General features: G+C 49.4%; 1 protein-coding gene and 1 pseudogene across 1 annotated transcript; both read left to right on the forward strand.

Annotated features, from left to right (window-relative positions):
- The first annotated feature begins 787 nt into the window (after positions 1-787).
- LOC129327901 (zinc finger protein 202-like) lies at positions 788-14,444 on the forward strand. Its single transcript, XM_054976650.1, has 6 exons — positions 788-1,199; positions 1,372-1,474; positions 11,542-11,624; positions 12,727-12,853; positions 12,974-13,086; positions 14,301-14,444. Exons 1-6 carry the CDS (start codon positions 795-797, stop codon positions 14,442-14,444), a joined length of 975 nt encoding a protein of 324 aa, XP_054832625.1. The 5' UTR covers positions 788-794.
- Positions 14,445-14,722: 278 nt separating this feature from the next.
- Positions 14,723-16,566, forward strand: LOC129327200 (zinc finger protein 658B-like; annotated as a pseudogene).
- Positions 16,567-16,786: the final 220 nt, after the last annotated feature.

Genomic DNA, 16,786 nt, shown 5'->3' on the forward strand with positions numbered 1-16,786 from the left:
ACCCTCAGAACTGGCACCAGTGGTGCCCCATCGAGGGCCGGGAGCCGGAGGCCCAAACTCAGTCTGCCACAGCTCAAGTACAGGACCTGCGTCTTTGTCGGGTTTAATTTCAGCCAACTCTTATTTCTACCAACCAGTCATGGCTGCAAAAGCACGTTCCAGGACATCTGGGGCCGAGTCAGGCCGGCTGTCCATCCTCAGATACAACTGGGTGTCATCTGCATATGGATGGCACCCCTGCAAGTCACCTCCGACTACAGTTTCTGTTATTAAACCTTTTAAACGTGTCCTTGAAAATAATGAGGGCTTTCAGCTGTTCTGGCATTTGTTTTATGCTGCTGTCGTTAAAATACAAGTGGTCTGAACAAACAGAACAAAACTGAAAATTTCTGATGAAGATTCAGTAGAAATGGAGTTGGGGTGGTAATCTGTCTTTTATGTGTTTTCACTCCTTTTTCACATATTATACTTTTATACTGTCTGCTTGGCATTTTAATTTTCTTTCTTATTGTGGATCCAGTTGGTGTTTTCAATTTGTAATTTACACTACGTCTCTGGTTCTGATATGCCTTCTTGATCTTTGGTTGATTGAAAAGGGGACAGACGAATTAAGAGAGGAAGGAGAGAGCAGGATATTTCAGTGTTCTCTAGCCTTTATTAGCATGGTATCTTCTTGCCTTTGCAGGACTTCGGAGCTTCGCCCGCCAGTCGTGGCATTCCAAAAAAAAAGAGAACTTTGTGGTGCCAGGAGACAAAGATCCTCCTGCCTTCACAGCTGCAGAGCCAAGATAGAAATGAAAACCTCCACTGGGTCGGAAGCAGAACGAGGCTCCGAGGCCACACAGGCAGGGATCAGTGGGAAAATCTGGGAAAGGTCTGTGGGAAATATTCTGGGTGAAGATGCCACCAGCTCAGTAGCAGAGATCCATCACTTCAGGCAATTCCGCTACCAGGAGGCTGAGGGGCCCCGAGAGGTTTGCAGCCAACTTCACCATCTTTGCCACCAGTGGCTGAAGCCTGAAAGGCACAGCAAGAAGGAGATGCTGGACCTGGTGATCCTAGAGCAGTTCCTGGCCGTCCTGCCCCCGGAGATGGAGAGCTGGGTGAGGGAATGCCGGCCGGAGACCAGTTCCCAGGCGGTGGCCCTGGCAGAAGGCTTCCTCCTGAGCCAGGCAGAGGGCGAGAACCAGGACCAGCAGGTGAGAAAGTTTCGTCCTGGAGGGTCAAAAGAACAAAATATGGAAAATCCTCCCTGCCGAAGTGCCCAGCATTTAAAGAAACCAGCCTAGCAATATGCCCTTCTCCACCCCTTCCCGGATGTTTTCCCTTCCCTTCCTAATTCCTCTCCCCCTTCCCTGTCTGCTGTTTCAGGGGCTGTCAGAAGAGGCTGCTGATTTCTGCGAGGCAGAAAAGGCGCCATCCGACCTGAGGCAGGGGCCGCTGTTCTGGGGGGCCACACAGGAGAGCGAGGGAGGTGGGTGAGGATTTCTGTTGTCTCTTTCCTCTCGGCCTCCTTCCCTAGAGTAAGCAAGCCTGCCATTTCTGGGCCGCTGTTGGAATCTGCGTGGAAAAGACGATGAGATTCAGGCTCTGTGTCAGGTTCATAATGCTTTGAATTTCAAAGGAATAAAGCTTTGTATCTCCAGAGTATCTTTTTGAACTTTAACCCACGTGGTGGTGGAAAGTGCCATCAAATCATAGCTGACTTGTAGCGACCCCTGCTGGGGGTTGCTAAGGCAAGAGACTAACAGAGGCGGGTTGCCATTGTCTGCCTCTGCAACTCTGGTGTTCTTTGGAGGTCTCTCATCAAAGTGGAGGAGCATGGAAAGAATTGTTTTGGATGAGGGCCTGAAATACAGATAAATTTTTATCAGATGCAGGGCTGGATCTAGGGTTGCCGGTGCCCGGGACAACTCTAGCCCGACCTTGTGCGGGCGCATAGTGTCCGTGCGCTCCCGGCACAGCATGATGACATCATTTGGGTGATGTCATCATGCAGGGTGGCAGTGGCTGGGAAGCCGCCCACGCCGTGCGCCTGCCCCACAGGACAGGGGGTGGCTGGCTGCCCCCTGTCCTGTGGGGCAGGCGAATGGCGTGGGCGGCCGCACTGCGCTTTGCCTGCCCTTCAGGACAGGAGATGTGTGGCAAGCCAACCCCCCCTGTCCTGTGGGGCAGGCAAAAAGCATGCTGCCCATCTGCTCATGCTGCCCACCTTCGCGCTCCAGCAGCTGTCCCCAACATCCCCTCCCTGGGGGCGCCAGGGGCAAACTACCTCCCTGCCCCCCCTCAATCAGGCCCTGATCAGATCTAATGTTTTTTTTTTTAAATGTAAGACATTTGTTATTTCTTTTCATCTAATCCCCCCATAGCTTCCTCCCCAGAATCATCAAGCCCAGAGGCCAAAACTAGTGGTTGCCTCTGGGTTGCCTTAACAGAGAGCAGAGCTTTAAAGCTGTTGGCCCTGGCATCATTCCATCTGATCGACAGTAGACCCTGCCGTCCTGTGTTTGAAGACAGAAGTGGGTATGAGGGGATGTTTCTTGGCCTGGTTTAAATCATTTCTCAGAAAATGGACCCAGAGGGTTGTTGTTAAAGACCTGCTATCCTCGGTGTGGGAATTGTCTCTCTGGGCTCCACAGGGCACAATCTCATCCCCCACGTTATTGAACTTCTATGCAAAGCCTTTAGAGAAATCATTTGTAACTTTGGGATTGGATGCCATGGATCTGCCGATAAACCAGCTGTGTATCTTGGTATTCAAATCCCCTCTTGATGCCGCAGAGGTCCTGAGTCACTGCCTTATAGCTGTGATGCCTGAAAGCATCTCATTCTGCAGTCATTCCGTTAGCTTCCTATCAATTACTGGGCTCAGTTCAAGGTTTTGGCTGTCACATACGAAGTCCTTCATGGCCTTGTTCCCTCAAGCCTACACGACTTCCTCCCTCCCTGTCCCTCACTATGGCAACTTTACTCAGCTGAATGGCCAAAATCAACAGTTGCCCGCACACGTGCAATCTCTGTAGTGGCCTCAGCTTGTGAAATGGTCTGTCTGAAGAGGTCAGAGAGGGTCCCACCCTCTTAGCTTTCTGCAAACTGTGCAAATACAGGCGGACTTTTATAAATGGTTTGGAGAGATACCTTGTTTGGCAGAGAGCCAGTTTGGTATAGTGGTTAAAAGCGGCAGGACTCTAATTTGGAGAACCGGGTTTGATTCCCCACACAAAGCTTGTGTTCAGCCAGGACCATCTTGGTTCTGGATTGTGGACATCTGTGCCTGAATGCTGTCTTTCTAATAAACCTTTTGAAATCAAGAGACCTTCGCTTCTTGCAGAAGGGAGGAAGGCAGACTCTGGATAACTGGGATGCCATAGTCTGACATATTGTTAGGAATCCTACGTTACTCACCCCGACCCCTCATCAGGGAGGGAGGGATACCGGAGAGAATCCGACAGACCTGTCTGTGCCTAGAAAGGAGGGTGCGGGGCCAACTACTCAGCCCAAGCGGGATAGAGCGATGCGAGAAGGCACTCACCCAAAAACCAGCGCGAGTTGGAGCGTCTCTCAGCTGACGTCGTTGCCAACCCCCCGCCAGTGGGACTTGAGGCCATGAACAGCTAGGGAAAGATGCACAAGCACCACGTTCCTTCGCTCCATGGCCGACATGAGCAGACCTGCAGGATCGGAGACGTCGGGGCCCGAAGCCCCAGTTTGGGAGACGAGCAGATCCACGCTCCTGGCCAGCGCAGACCATCCCAGCACTCAGCCATGGTATCACTGGGACTCAGAGGCTGGGGATTGTGTGGAATGCCACCCGCCAGAGATGAGTGAACTTATGAGCTGGGACTATGCTGACTTAAGTTCTAATCTTACGGGGAAGGATGGTGCCAAAGTTTTGGAGGGGAGTGCGTGTTGGAATCGTACCCAAGATCAAGCTGAAGTTATGCAGTGTCCAATACTTGCAGTAACTGGGATCACCAAAGGCTGGCTGACCAGCACTTCGGAGATGGAGAGACCTCCGGCAAGGAGGGTCGTTTCGAGCCAAGCTCTACAGGATTGGCAACCAGGACTGCCGGCGGAGGCAGAAGAGAGGGAGCATTGTGCCCACAGAACCTGGGAGGTGAGCCTGCTACAGTCGAAACCGGGTGAGGACGTGGTGCCTGAGGATCTACCTCTCGTAGAGGACGAAGGCGCCCAGTTGAGGATCAGCGTGGGACGGGGAGTTGCCCCGCTGATAACGTTGCCAACCCCCAGGCAGTGGGGTTTAAGGCCTCGAGAGGGATGGGCCGGCACCTTATTCTCCCACTCTTTGATGGACTTATCTTTGGGCCCCTTGTCAAAAGACTCGGGGAAGATGAGCAGTTGAGTCAGGGAGGCGAGCCGACTGTCCACCCATTTGGAGGGAGACGTTGCCTTGGAAGAGACAGAGAGTCTCCCGGTCTGGGAGGCCTTGCGAGTGGAACTCGAAGGCCCGGATGGCATGGAAGCTTATTTAGCGGGAGCTGAGAGGAGTGGGGCGCTGATTCCTGAGGAGCAGGAACACGAGTCTCAGCTGCCAAGCCAAGCTCCAGAAATACCGTTTGGAATATTTGCCATAAATCAGAGAGTGAGGCGTTGGGTTGACTGTTCGTCTGGAGTTGCAGAGACGGGCCGCCCAAGGGGCAGCCATGGATTCCAAGACCTGACGGGCCAATACGTCGTGGGAGTCAGGCGCAACGCAAGGAAGCAGGCTTCATCTCAACAGAGCTGGGCGGGGAGGTTGCGCCAGCTGAAGCGGGGAAGCCTGACCCCGACAGCCAAGCGGAAGCTCGCTATCGACAGTTGGAGGGGTGGCTGGCAGCGATGACTGAGACCTTGGCCCAGGCTACTGACCTGATTCGCTTGGTAATGTTGGGAGAAAACGGGGCTGTAGCTGGTGGGATGGCGGTGCAGCCGGCTGTTCCAGGGACTCGCCTGCACATTCAAACGCAGCCAACTACTGGGCCCACTACGATCGCACCACCGGCCCTGGGTCTTGCCGAAGCTGCTGCTACGGGGGAAGCGGCACCAACGAGACTGGTGCCCGGAGCCCCATCAGCTGAGCCCGTCATTCCAGAAAGTGGACAAAGGCCTGTCCCTCAAGGTAACATGCTGCTGCCGCTGCCGCCACCAGCACCTGGGGAAGAGGGACTTCTCGTTACTGCGCAGCACCCGCTTGGTGGAGCGCCTGTCCCACAGTCGCAGCCGCAAGTTCTTCTGCCACCTCTGCCGCCACCCATGCCACAACCAGAACCCGGGGAAAAGAGACCTCTCATTCCATCGGGGGCACAAGCCCGGGCAGGAGCCCCCACGCAGCGCCCTCCTGGTGGAGCGCCTGCCCCTCAGTCACAACCCCCGCAAATCCCTGGGCCGTCGCCACCGCTGCCCAGGGCGTAGCGAGCACCAAGAGCACAAGCCAGGGCTGGGGCCCCAGCTCAGCGCCCGCCTGGAGAAGCACTTGCCCCGCAGTCGCAGTGGCAGCAAATTCCTGGGCCGTCGCCGCCGCCACCCAGGGTGCAGTCAGCACCCGGGGAAGCGAGACCTCTTGTCTCGCCGAGAGCTCCAGCCCGGGAAGGGTTCCCCACTCAGCGCCCACCTGGCAGAGCGCCCGCCTCGCAGTCTCAGCCACAGCAAAATCCGGCCCCAGCCACGGGCCAACCGGGAGAGGAGGAGTTACCGAGAGACCGGATTAAGCTGGAAGGTTTGTTGGGTGGAGACGCCCGCAAATTGGGATTTTTTATTGGATTCTTTATTGTACAAGCACTCCAATTCTTCAACCAGTGGGGCCATCACTTTCCCGACGGAGAAAGCCGTAGGATGCACCTGGGGGCCAGGTTGGAGACTATCACAGCGGAATGGTATGTGACTCCTTTCTATACTGGGGCTCCTGAACTGACCAGTTTGCAAGCATTTATAACGGCCTTAAGAGACCAGCATGAGGATCCATTGGAAGGGGAGGGGGCCCGCACGGAAATACAGCAAGCCCGGAGGGCTCTGCCAGTGCCAAAGGGGGGCAGTGACGCCCTTGTGAACCAGGGAGCTAGAGAAACTCGATGGAAGCAAGGTTTATGTCTGGAATGTGAGCAAGATGGACAGTTCACAACTCAAAGCCCTCAGGGCCCTCTCTGAGACCTCTCCCCACCACCTCCGGCTTGCCCACTTCTGGCCCCGCGCATGGATCGCGGACATGGGGCGCTGGAAAAGGGGCATTCAGAAAAGGGGCTGGAAGCCGCTGAGGCAGTATCGGAGTCTGATACCCAACTGTCAGGCCAGGAGCTCACCGTCGGGAAACGAGCGGGAACTGTCATGAGGAGGCCCCAGCTGCAGATCAAAAAGAAAATCACTTCAGAGAACGTGAGAGACCCCGGGGCTGTTTTATTTATACCAGTGGCATTTCCAAATTCCAAACGGGACACTCTTATCGTCTTTGAACAAATGACTGGCTCCAATATGAACCCAGGCATGCTGGAAATGGAGCAAGTCCCAGTGGGGCTACACATTTGGGACATTAAATGGCTATGGGGTCACAACCCTTACGTCAACTGGACTGCAGGAGTAATAGTGTTCAACAGAGAGATCTGCCAAGAGCGACAGTGGAGTACGGAATGGGGTGGGGAAGCCCCAAGAGAACCAAATAAACCCCTTTTAACTAAAGAGGAATCCAGCCTGATCCCAAGCGAGTACAGGGATCTGGTTAGTGAGGAGGAGGCGGATAGCTTGCATTGAAAGACAGACTGTGCAACTGAACTGATACTGGGAAGGAGCCTTCCCAAAAGAAAACTTTATTCACTGAGCCTAGCAGAGAGAGAGGAGCTTCGAAAGTTCATGGATAAAAACCTAATGAAAGGTTTCATCCCCCCACACTGCTTCCCCCACGCAGCGCCAAAGCTGTATGTGAAGGAAGAGGATGGGAAACTGAGACTTTGGTCAAAAAGGAGCACCAATGCCTGTACCTGTACCAATGACTTTCCAATTCCCCTGATTTGAGACCTACTAAGTGTGGTGGCGCAGGGTAAGATCTTTCCAGAACTGGACTTGAAAGATGCTCATTTCCTGAAAATGATTATGTTCAATGAAATGTTGCATGAAATTTTATATAAGGGAGTGGTCGTTTTCCTACATGACGTGCTACTTTTTGCAGAAGCAAAAGAGGGAAATGCTAAGTTGGTCAGAGAAGTCTTGGCCAGTCTGCTACAGGATAAACTCCCTTTTAAATTGTGGAAAGGTGGGTTTCTCAAAGTTAAATGGGACAATCTGGGCTACCGCATTTCTAGGCAGGGGTTTAAAATGGGGCCTGCTAAAGTCCAAGCAATTAAGATCTTGCAAGCACCCGCTACCCGAAGGCAGCTGCAATCTTTTCCGGGCTTTGCCATTTTCTATAGGCAATTTATCGAAGGGTTTGCCCAAACCGCCCTCCCGCTAACAGACTCGCTCAAGACAAAAGGGAGGGAGAAGCGAGCAATTAAATCCGCAAGCAAGCTTATCTGGGACCCTAAATGCCAGGCAGCATTCGAGAAGTTGAAGGACCAATTTACCTCCAAACGGGTTCTACAACATTTAGATGAAAGCCAAACCTTTCTGGTGCAAGCAAATACAGGCGAGGCAGCCATTGGCGGAGTCCTCTTGCAAAAAGGGGAAGACAGGAAAGTACGGCCGTGGGCGTACTTGTCCAGAAAATTCACCAAGGCTGAGCGTAATCGGAATGCACGGGAAAAGGAGGCTTTTGTTGTTAAAATAGCCCTTTCTAGGGGGAAACACTGGCTGGAGGGAGCACTCCGCCGGTTTGAAGGGTGGACTGACCAGGAAAAATCAGAAACTCTGCGCACAATTCGGAGGCTTCATCTTAAGCAGCTTCTGTGGGCCGAAAATCGTTCAAAGGCTGATTTCACCCTAAAGTTTCCTCCGGGCAAATCTAACTTTCTAGCAGACGCTCTGTTGCGCATGCCCCAACCTCAAAGGAAAAGGGTGGAGACTATTAATATTGGCTTTTCTCCACGTCAGGGGGAAGGTGTGATCACTACTCGTAACCAAGCAACCCAAAAGCAGATCGGGCAGAAGGGGTGGAGAGATGAAGTGGAAAAAGAGGGGGAGCGAGCGCCCACAGGAAAAAAGTCTCAAACGGCAACAGGAGACTGGATTAAGGAAGGCGAACTTTATATTCCAGCTATCCTCAGAAAAGAAGTGTTACAGCAATGTCACGATGGCCGCACCGCAGGCCATTTCAGTTCTCGAAAGACTCTGCACTTGGTTCAAAAGCGATGCTGGAAGCCAGGAAAGAGAAGGGCTGTGTCACACTACGTGTCTTCCTATCCTATTGGCATTATAACCAAACCAAGAAGGGGAGAGTCGCCCAGATTGCCTTTGAAAGTTCCCAAACAGCCCTGGGGGGTGGGCTCTGCAGCCTTTAACCCTGAGTTGCCCCCTTCAAAAGGCTGTACCTACATTTTAGTGGTGTTGGTCTTGTTTGCAAAACAAACTCAGTTCATTCTGTGTACCACGATACCTTCAGCTAAGAACCTAGCCAACGTGTTCATGAAACATACTGTCAGAATTCACTCATTTCCCAAACTGGTAATCTCTGATCGCGTTGGATATGGTGGAATAGTGTCTCCTTTTGGTATGCAACCAGAAAGTAAGCCAAACAGAGACCTGCGTAGGCAGTGGAGCTCCCTATCCATGCACTGGACTGTAGTTCAAAAGACGTTGACCAAAGTGAAGGCAGGTTATAAAAAATACACTGATTGCCACCCCATGGAGCAACGGAAGTTACCATCTAAGGACAAAGTCTCCACCATCTCCACCAAAAACTTCAAATCAGAACACACCTGCACAAAGTTGGCCTTGATGTACTCAGGACCGTTTCCAGTCAAAACAGCGATCAACAATGTGACAGCAGAAATTGAACTCCCAAAGAATCTGCGCCATGTACACCCAACTTTTCACATCAGATTGCTGAAACGTGCTCCTCCCCCAGATAAATGGCATCCTACGCCAACAGCACCTACTTCAACCCTAATCCATGTTCACATACACTATGAAATTGAAAACATTTTGGACTCTAAACGCAGATACAATAATCTTTCTTACCTAGTCAGGTGGAAGGACTTTGAGGAGAAGTACCGGGAGTGGGTGGAATCTATCCATATCCGAGCCCCCAGGCTCCTAAAACAGTTTCATCAACAATGCCCTGAAAAACCGGGGGGGGGGGGAGGAGGTGGAGGGGGGCCTTAAGGGGGGCAGAATGTCAGGATCTGTCATGTTTTGGGTTCTTAACCTGAGTTACGCCATATTAAATTGGGTAGTTGTTAGTCTTTCTCTCCCTCCAGGTCCGAGCAGTACCATGACCACAGTTTCCATGGGAGAGGATGTCGCGTCTTATCTGTTTTCTCCAGTTTCGACCTTGAGGAGCCCGCTTTCCCACAGAGGAATGCTCAGCAATGTGAACTCTGAGGGGAGGCTGGGAACTAAGGGTTTGATGTGTAACAACTTTCATTCTGTGCCTCATTCCTAACAAAGCTTGTGTTCAGCCAGGACCATATTGGTTCTGGATTGTGGACATCTGTGCCTGAATGCTGTCTTTCTAATAAACTTTTTGAAATCAAGAGACCTTGGCTTCATGCAGAAGGGAGGAAGGCAGACTCTGGATAACTGGGATGCCATAGTCTGACACAGAAATGGGTCATATTGTCCTCCACAGTGTAATCCATCGTGAGTCTCAGTGAGAAAGGCGAACTATAAAAACCAGAAATAAATAGAGTTATGTAGATAAGAGCATGAAAGCAGACGAGAAACGATCTGTCCTCTTTGTAATGGTTACTTCCATTCTGGTTCATGTCTCGGATTCTGGCAGGTGGGATCATGTTAATAGCAGCAGACCGACCGTTACTCTTTTAATATTTTTTCTTAATGTTTACTTTTCAGCACATGCATACAGGAAAAGCAGTCTAAACATATATGAAATCAATAAAATGTAGGGTTCAGACCTGTTCGAAGGATAAAACTAATCAAGTCAAAAAAACCCTGCCCTTTCTAGAGCCCGTTGTATTTTTTGCTACAACGGGCTTTGTTTCTAGTATGAAATAAATAAAATGAAGGGTTCAGACCTGTTCGAAGGATAAAACTAATCAAGTCTCAGTAATTCAGCCTCAGTAGCACAAGGTGGATCCAGCAAATATCTTAGGGGGAAGAAAGATTTTCTCCTGGTGACAGAAGCTCTACATGGAGGATGGCAGCCTGCCCTCTTGGCAAGAGGAAGCTCGAGATGAGGGGGAGTGGACGAATCCCCTTTATTTCCGGAGTTTGGGCTTGACAAAATCCTCCCATTAAGTCTTACAAGCCTTTCTCCCTCCTATCAGAAGAAACGCAGGAGTATGGAAGTCAGTTCCTTCCAAGCATCACCCAGGCACCAACCATCAAAGCTTTGGATAAGTTAATGGCTGGGGACAAGGAACGGCCAGCTGGAATCTGATGCCTGGTAGCTCACACAGCAAGTTGCGAGGGCTCGGTGACATCTTCCAGGGATTTCAGGAAAAGATGTGTTGGTCAGCAAGTGGTGGGGGGAAAGAAAGATAAACTCCCTTGGCCCACATGTGGAGGGTCCAGTTTGGATTACTCTCTTTGGCTGGTTCCATCAGGGGAAAGGAGCTCTCACACCTGAACTCCGTCTTGGTTGCCACCCTTGCCACGTGGCACACACAAAGGAGCTGGCTGCCTGGACAAAGACTCCAAGCTAATCAGAAGCTTTTAGGACATGACCCAGCCCGGTTTTGAACCACACCCTTTAGGGCATGCATAGACAGAGGAATTGCGTGTTTGCTGCTTTCTTTTATATCCCGTTCAGTCTGTCGCTATACTTTTAATAAATTGTTCCTTATTTTAAACACTAGTAGCTCTTCTCCATACCACATGGACCTCTGCTGTTAAAGCACGCTATTTAAAACTGGCACCAGGGAAGAGAAGCTGTCAGCTGCTAAATCCCTAATTCTCTTGGAGCGTGCAAATTGGAGTACTGGCCCTCTTGGCATGTAATTCCCAAAATGACCACTTGGTGGCAGCCTTACCAGAAAACCCCTCTGAAGGGCTGGGGAGGCTGGGAGAGTGGAGAATTATTGGGCGGGGGCTCAGGGAACCACTATTGCCTGAACGCTTCAGAGGGCTGAATGGAGCGGCGCTTGTGGGTCAGTGGGGCTGTTCCACTGAGGGTTGCCAACTGCAAGTAGGGAAATTCCTGGAGATTTGGGGGGTGGAGCCTGGATAGGGCTGGGTATGGGACCTCAGCAGGGCATAATGCCGTAGAGTCCACCCTCCAAAGCAGCCATTTTCTCCAAGGGAACTGATCTCTATGGCCTGGAGATCAGTTGTAATTCTGGGAGATCTCCAGCTACCCCCAGTTCGACCAAAGGGACCTAAGGAAGAAAAGGCTCTCTGAAGTATGCAGGTCATCAGCCATTGAAATCTAAAAACTCAGAATTTGACCAGGCAATTTTTCAGGATCTGACTCTTCTCGCCTCTTTTCCTGTCTCACAGATGGTGGAAGGACACTAGTGGATGGAGCTGGAGCTTTGAGACTTTGTGGTGGACATCAAGCAGCCTCTGAGAAGCAAGGCCAGGTAGGGCAGGAATCTTTGGGGGCATCCCAGGGACCTCAATCCTCTGCCCCCTCCTGTCTTTTCTCTTTCTGTCAAAGTGGCTGACCAGGGATGTTACTGTGAAGAAGCTTTGGATCCTTCAGGGCTGTTGTAGCATAGTGGTTAAGTGGTTGGGCTGTGAATCAGCATTCCGCTAGTTCGACTCCCTCCCCTGCCACGAGGCACTCCACTTGTCAATCTTCTCCAAGACGATGAGGAACCATTAAGAAGCACTTTTTCAGTGCATTTTGTCAACCAACTACCAACTTGTCAACAAGGATATTATGTCGAACCTTATCAAAAGCTTTAGTAAGATCCAGAGAAACTCTGTCTATCCTTTTTTTAAAAAAGTTATTTGGAAAAAGAAATAAAAATAGCAATTAAAAGTGCATAGAACCTTATGCAAAGAACATTAGGTTACATCAAAAGGTATATATATACTAGAGAGAGAGAGAGATAAACTGTGTCTACAGCATTCCCCTGATCCAAAAAAAGAGATGTTAGTCGGACATGACTTGAAACCCATGCTTGCTCTTAGTAATCACAGCCATCCTTTCTGAATTCTCAAGGACTGACTGATGATTTATTCTAAAAGTTTTCCAGGTATAGACCTCAAGATGACAGGTTGGTAGACAGGTCATCAAGCACCTTCTGAACAGCCAGACCAGGTAGGGGAGGAATCCTTAGGAGCTTCCCGGGGGCCTCAGTCCTCTGCCCCCTCCTGTCTTTTCTCTTTCTGTCAAAGTGGCTGACTAGGGATGTTACTGTGAAAAAGCTTTAGATCCTTCATTGCTGATGTAGCTTAGTGGTTAAGTGGTTGGGCTATGAATCAGCACTCTGCTAGTTCGATTTCCACTCCTGCCATGAGGTCAGCAGGTGGCTTTGGATAAGCCACTAACCCCAACTCCCCAGATGTATTGTGGGGATAATGATAACACTGACTTTGTTCACCATTCTGAGTGTGGAAGTAATCTGCATAGAAGAATGATATGGAAGCGTTGTTGTTGTTGTTATTACTCTTCCCCACAAGACTGGTTTTAGAGTGTGCCATTACCTGTAAGGGGAAAATGTTTCTTTCTTTCAGGGGCTGGTGACTCTCGAGGAGGTGTCTGTCTATTTCACCCAGGAGGAGTGGGTGCTGCTGGATCCGGACCAAAGGGCATTGCACAGGGAAGTCATGGTGGAGAATCGCAGGAATCTGGCCTTTCTCGGTATGGCTCTCTTTTGGCCTTTAGTTGATCGATATGGAAAGTAAGAATTGGTGGTCTTGTCAGCTTGTCTCAATGCATGGTACATCCGATTTTCATTTATTAGTCAAATCTCTTTGTCAGTTAATACTCTGGAGCTTAAAGGGCAATATCTTGCAAAAATGGTGATGGACAGGACTGGCTCCAGCTCCTGCGAGACAGCCAATGAGAATGGGCAGAATTCTGGGCCAATGGGAGTGAGCATCAGTTGGAGGGAGGGAAAAGGAGGGGGGCTTTGGGGGCTGCTGAGAGGAGGCAGCAGAGAGGCATTTCAGCGTGTTCAGATCTGTTGAAACCTTCCCTGTTAACCACAGCTTAGGAGTTTAAAAATCATTCAGTCTTATAAATAAAAGTTGTTATGTTTTTGTTTTAATCCTGGCTGGCCTGTAGTTGTTAATTGAGGGGAAATAAGACACACAAACACTCTGGTCACCACCAATGGGCTAATACATCTAAACTGAATGGTGGCAGCATATATATCTTACTATATAATTGAGTTAAGTGTATTTCAGACAACTCACTTTATACCTTGGTGCACCAGCAGAGGGCACTGCCATGGAGGGAGGCCTAGGCAAAGCACCATGCTCCTCCAGAAAATGTGCCATGGTGGGAAGCCCAGGCCGGGAGAAGGAGTAGAGCAAGTAGTAAAGCCCACCACCCACTTTCACCTGTCAAAATCATGCATGGAGGAGGAGGCAGTGCCCACCCACTTTCACCCACCTGGAGGAGGCAATGCCCCCTCCTTTACTCGGCATGTATCAGGCATGGAGCAGGTAGCAAAGCGCACCACCCTTTCACATGGCCGAGAGCAGGCCGATCGGGCATGGAGCAGATGACAATACCCACCCCGCTCCTTCACCAGCTGGAATCAGTGACAGAGGAAGAGTGAATGCCTGCTTGCCCGCCCTCCCCTTTCTAGAGCCTGTTGTATTTTTTCCCCAGAATGGGCTTTGCTGCTAGTGGTAAATAACCTCTAAGTTCCCTTTCTCCAAGAGCCCTTGGCAGGAGCTGGGTGAGGGGAAGTAAAGAGTGGGAAGTGGCTGCTTGTCTGACGGCGCCTCTTGGAGAGGAGAGAGGGGCCCTGTGAGGGTTTGGGTCAGTGATCTCAGCCTTAAAATGAGGGTTTAAACAGGGGGCACGTGGTGACTGTCCTATAATGCCTGAGAAGCCACCAAAGATGTAGATGAAGGTTTGTGGTGGCTGGCAGTGTTTGAAAAGGCTAGCTTGCTCTAATAACATGTGGAGAATCCGTTTAGAAATGTAGATGAATACTTTCAGCACATACACTCTGTTGCTGTTTTTTTTTAATTTTTATGAAACTTGTTTTTTTTTAAAAAAGCCATTAATTTTGTTTATCCAATGACAGGACGATCAATTTCTTCCTCATCCATTTTTTTCTTCATTCCTGCAGAGCATGACTGCAAGACAGCGGGAGAAGTGCATAAAAGAGGAACTGAAGGAATATCAAAGTGGAGAATGGAATCCATTGTTTCTGAAGATCCTAATTCCCCTGAAATTCAAGTCCAGGAAGAAAGTCACAAAAGAAATAAAATGATTCTCACTCAATGTGCTAAAATCTTAACTGGAAAATCAAGTATTAGCTCACATCAGAGAATGCAAAAACAGGATGAGTCAGAGTGTCTGAAGAACTTCATCTTGGTCCAAAACCATATTTTACATGATAAACTGCACACCCAGAAGACACCACAGTGGGAAAACAGTCATAAAATGGGCCGCTTAACGCAACAAGAAAGAGGGCACACAGGGGAGAAATCCAACAGATGTCCAGGTGGCAAAAAGGGTTTCAGCTGTAGCTCAAAGCATTCTTCGCATCATAGAGGAGAGAAACTTTATAAATGTTCAGATTGCATGAAGTGCTTCAGATATAGATCCCAACTTCTTTGCCATCAAAGAATCCACACAGGAGAGAAACCATTTAAATGTTCAGAATGTGGGAAGAGCTTTTGTGATAATCACACTCTTATTGTCCATCAAAGAACTCACACTGGAGAGAAACCACATAAATGTTCAGAATGTGGAAAGAGCTTCCATAGTAAGAAAAACTTCACTTACCATCTAAGATCCCACACAGCGGAGAAACCATATAAATGCTCAGAATGTGGAAAGAGCTTTTCCTTTCCTTCAGGCCTTGTTCGTCATCACAGAATCCACACAGGGGAGAAACCACATAAATGTTCAGAATGTGGAAAGAGCTTCAGTCAAAAGAATAATCTCACTTACCATCAAAGAATCCACACAGGGACGAAGCCCTATAAATGCGCAGAATGTGGAAAGAGCTTTTGTGATAATCACCGTCTTTTTTTCCATCAAAAAACTCACACTGGAGAGAAACCATATAAATGTTCAGAATGTGGAAAGAGCTTCCATCATAAAAGAAACCTCACTTACCATCAAAGATCCTACACAACGGAGAAACCATTTAAGTGTTCAGAATGTGGAAAGAGCTTTTCCTTTCCTTCAGGCCTTGCTCATCATCACAGAATCCACACAGGGGAGAAACCACATAAGTGTTCAGAATGTGGAAAGAGCTTCAATAGTAATCAATATCTTATTGTCCATCAAAGAATCCACACCGGGGAGAAACCATATAAATGTCCAGAATGTGAAAAGAGCTTCCATCGTAAGACAGATCTCACTTCCCATCAAAGATCCCACACAGGAGAGAAGCCACATGTATGCTCAGAGTGTGGAAAGAGCTTCCCTCATAAGAATAGCCTCACTTACCATGAAAGAACCCACACAGGGAAGAAACGATATCAATGTTCAGAATGTGGAAAGAGCTTTATCTCCTCTACAGGCCTTGCTTATCATCACAGAATCCACATAGGGGAGAAACCGCATAAATGTTCAGAATGTGGAAAGAGCTTCAGTCAAAAGTATAGTCTCACTTACCATCAAAGAATCCACACAGGGGAGAAGCCATATAAATGTGCAGAGTGTGGGAAGAGCTATAGCTCCCAATCTGGACTTGCTTATCATCACAGAATCCACACAGGGGAGAAACCACATAAATGTTCAGAATGTGGAAAGAGCTTCAGTCAAAAGAGTACTCTCACTTACCATCAAAGAATCCATACAGGGGAGAAGCCATATAATTGCGCAGACTGTGGAAAGAGCTTTAGCTCCCAATCGGGACTTGCTTATCATCACAGAATCCACACAGGGGAGAAACCACATACATGTTCAGAATGTGGGAAGAGCTTTTGTGATAATCACACTCTTATTGTCCATCAAAGAACTCACACTGGAGAGAAACCACATAAATGTTCAGAATGTGGAAAGAGCTTCCATATTAAGAAAAACCTCACTTACCATCAAAGATCCCACACAGGGGAGAAACCATATAAGTGTTCAGAATGTGGAAAGGACTTTACTTCCTCTACAGGCCTTGCTTATCATCACAGAATCCACACAGGGGAGAAATCACATAATTGTTCAGAATGTGGAAAGAGCTTTTCATAATCGCCTTCTTACTGTCCATCAAAGAATCCACACTGGGGAGACGCCATATAAATGCACAGAATGTGGAAAGAGCTTTACCTTTTCTTCAGGCCTTGCTCTTCATCACATAATCTACACAGGGGAGAAACCACATAAGTGTTCAGAATGTGAAAAGAGGAACTTGTACCGGGGAGGGCGCGGGGAGTAGGGCAACTGCCAGAGGTGGTACAATCGGTGCTGGGACTATGGCAGGAGTAAGCACTAGTGGAGTGACTGTCGTGGCGATTGTAGGTGTCACCATTGCTGGCGGGGCGGTGGTGACCTGCGCTGGGTGAACCAGCCTGGGCTGTGTCGGACACCCCGTGGCTCCCTGGACAATCAGCCTCATAAGATAGGCAGCTTGTGCTAGATCTCCTCTCATGGCCTCCACTCGCA

The sequence above is a fragment of the Eublepharis macularius genome, chromosome 4, assembly GCF_028583425.1.
Source record: "Eublepharis macularius isolate TG4126 chromosome 4, MPM_Emac_v1.0, whole genome shotgun sequence".
Lineage (NCBI taxonomy): Eukaryota > Metazoa > Chordata > Lepidosauria > Squamata > Eublepharidae > Eublepharis > Eublepharis macularius.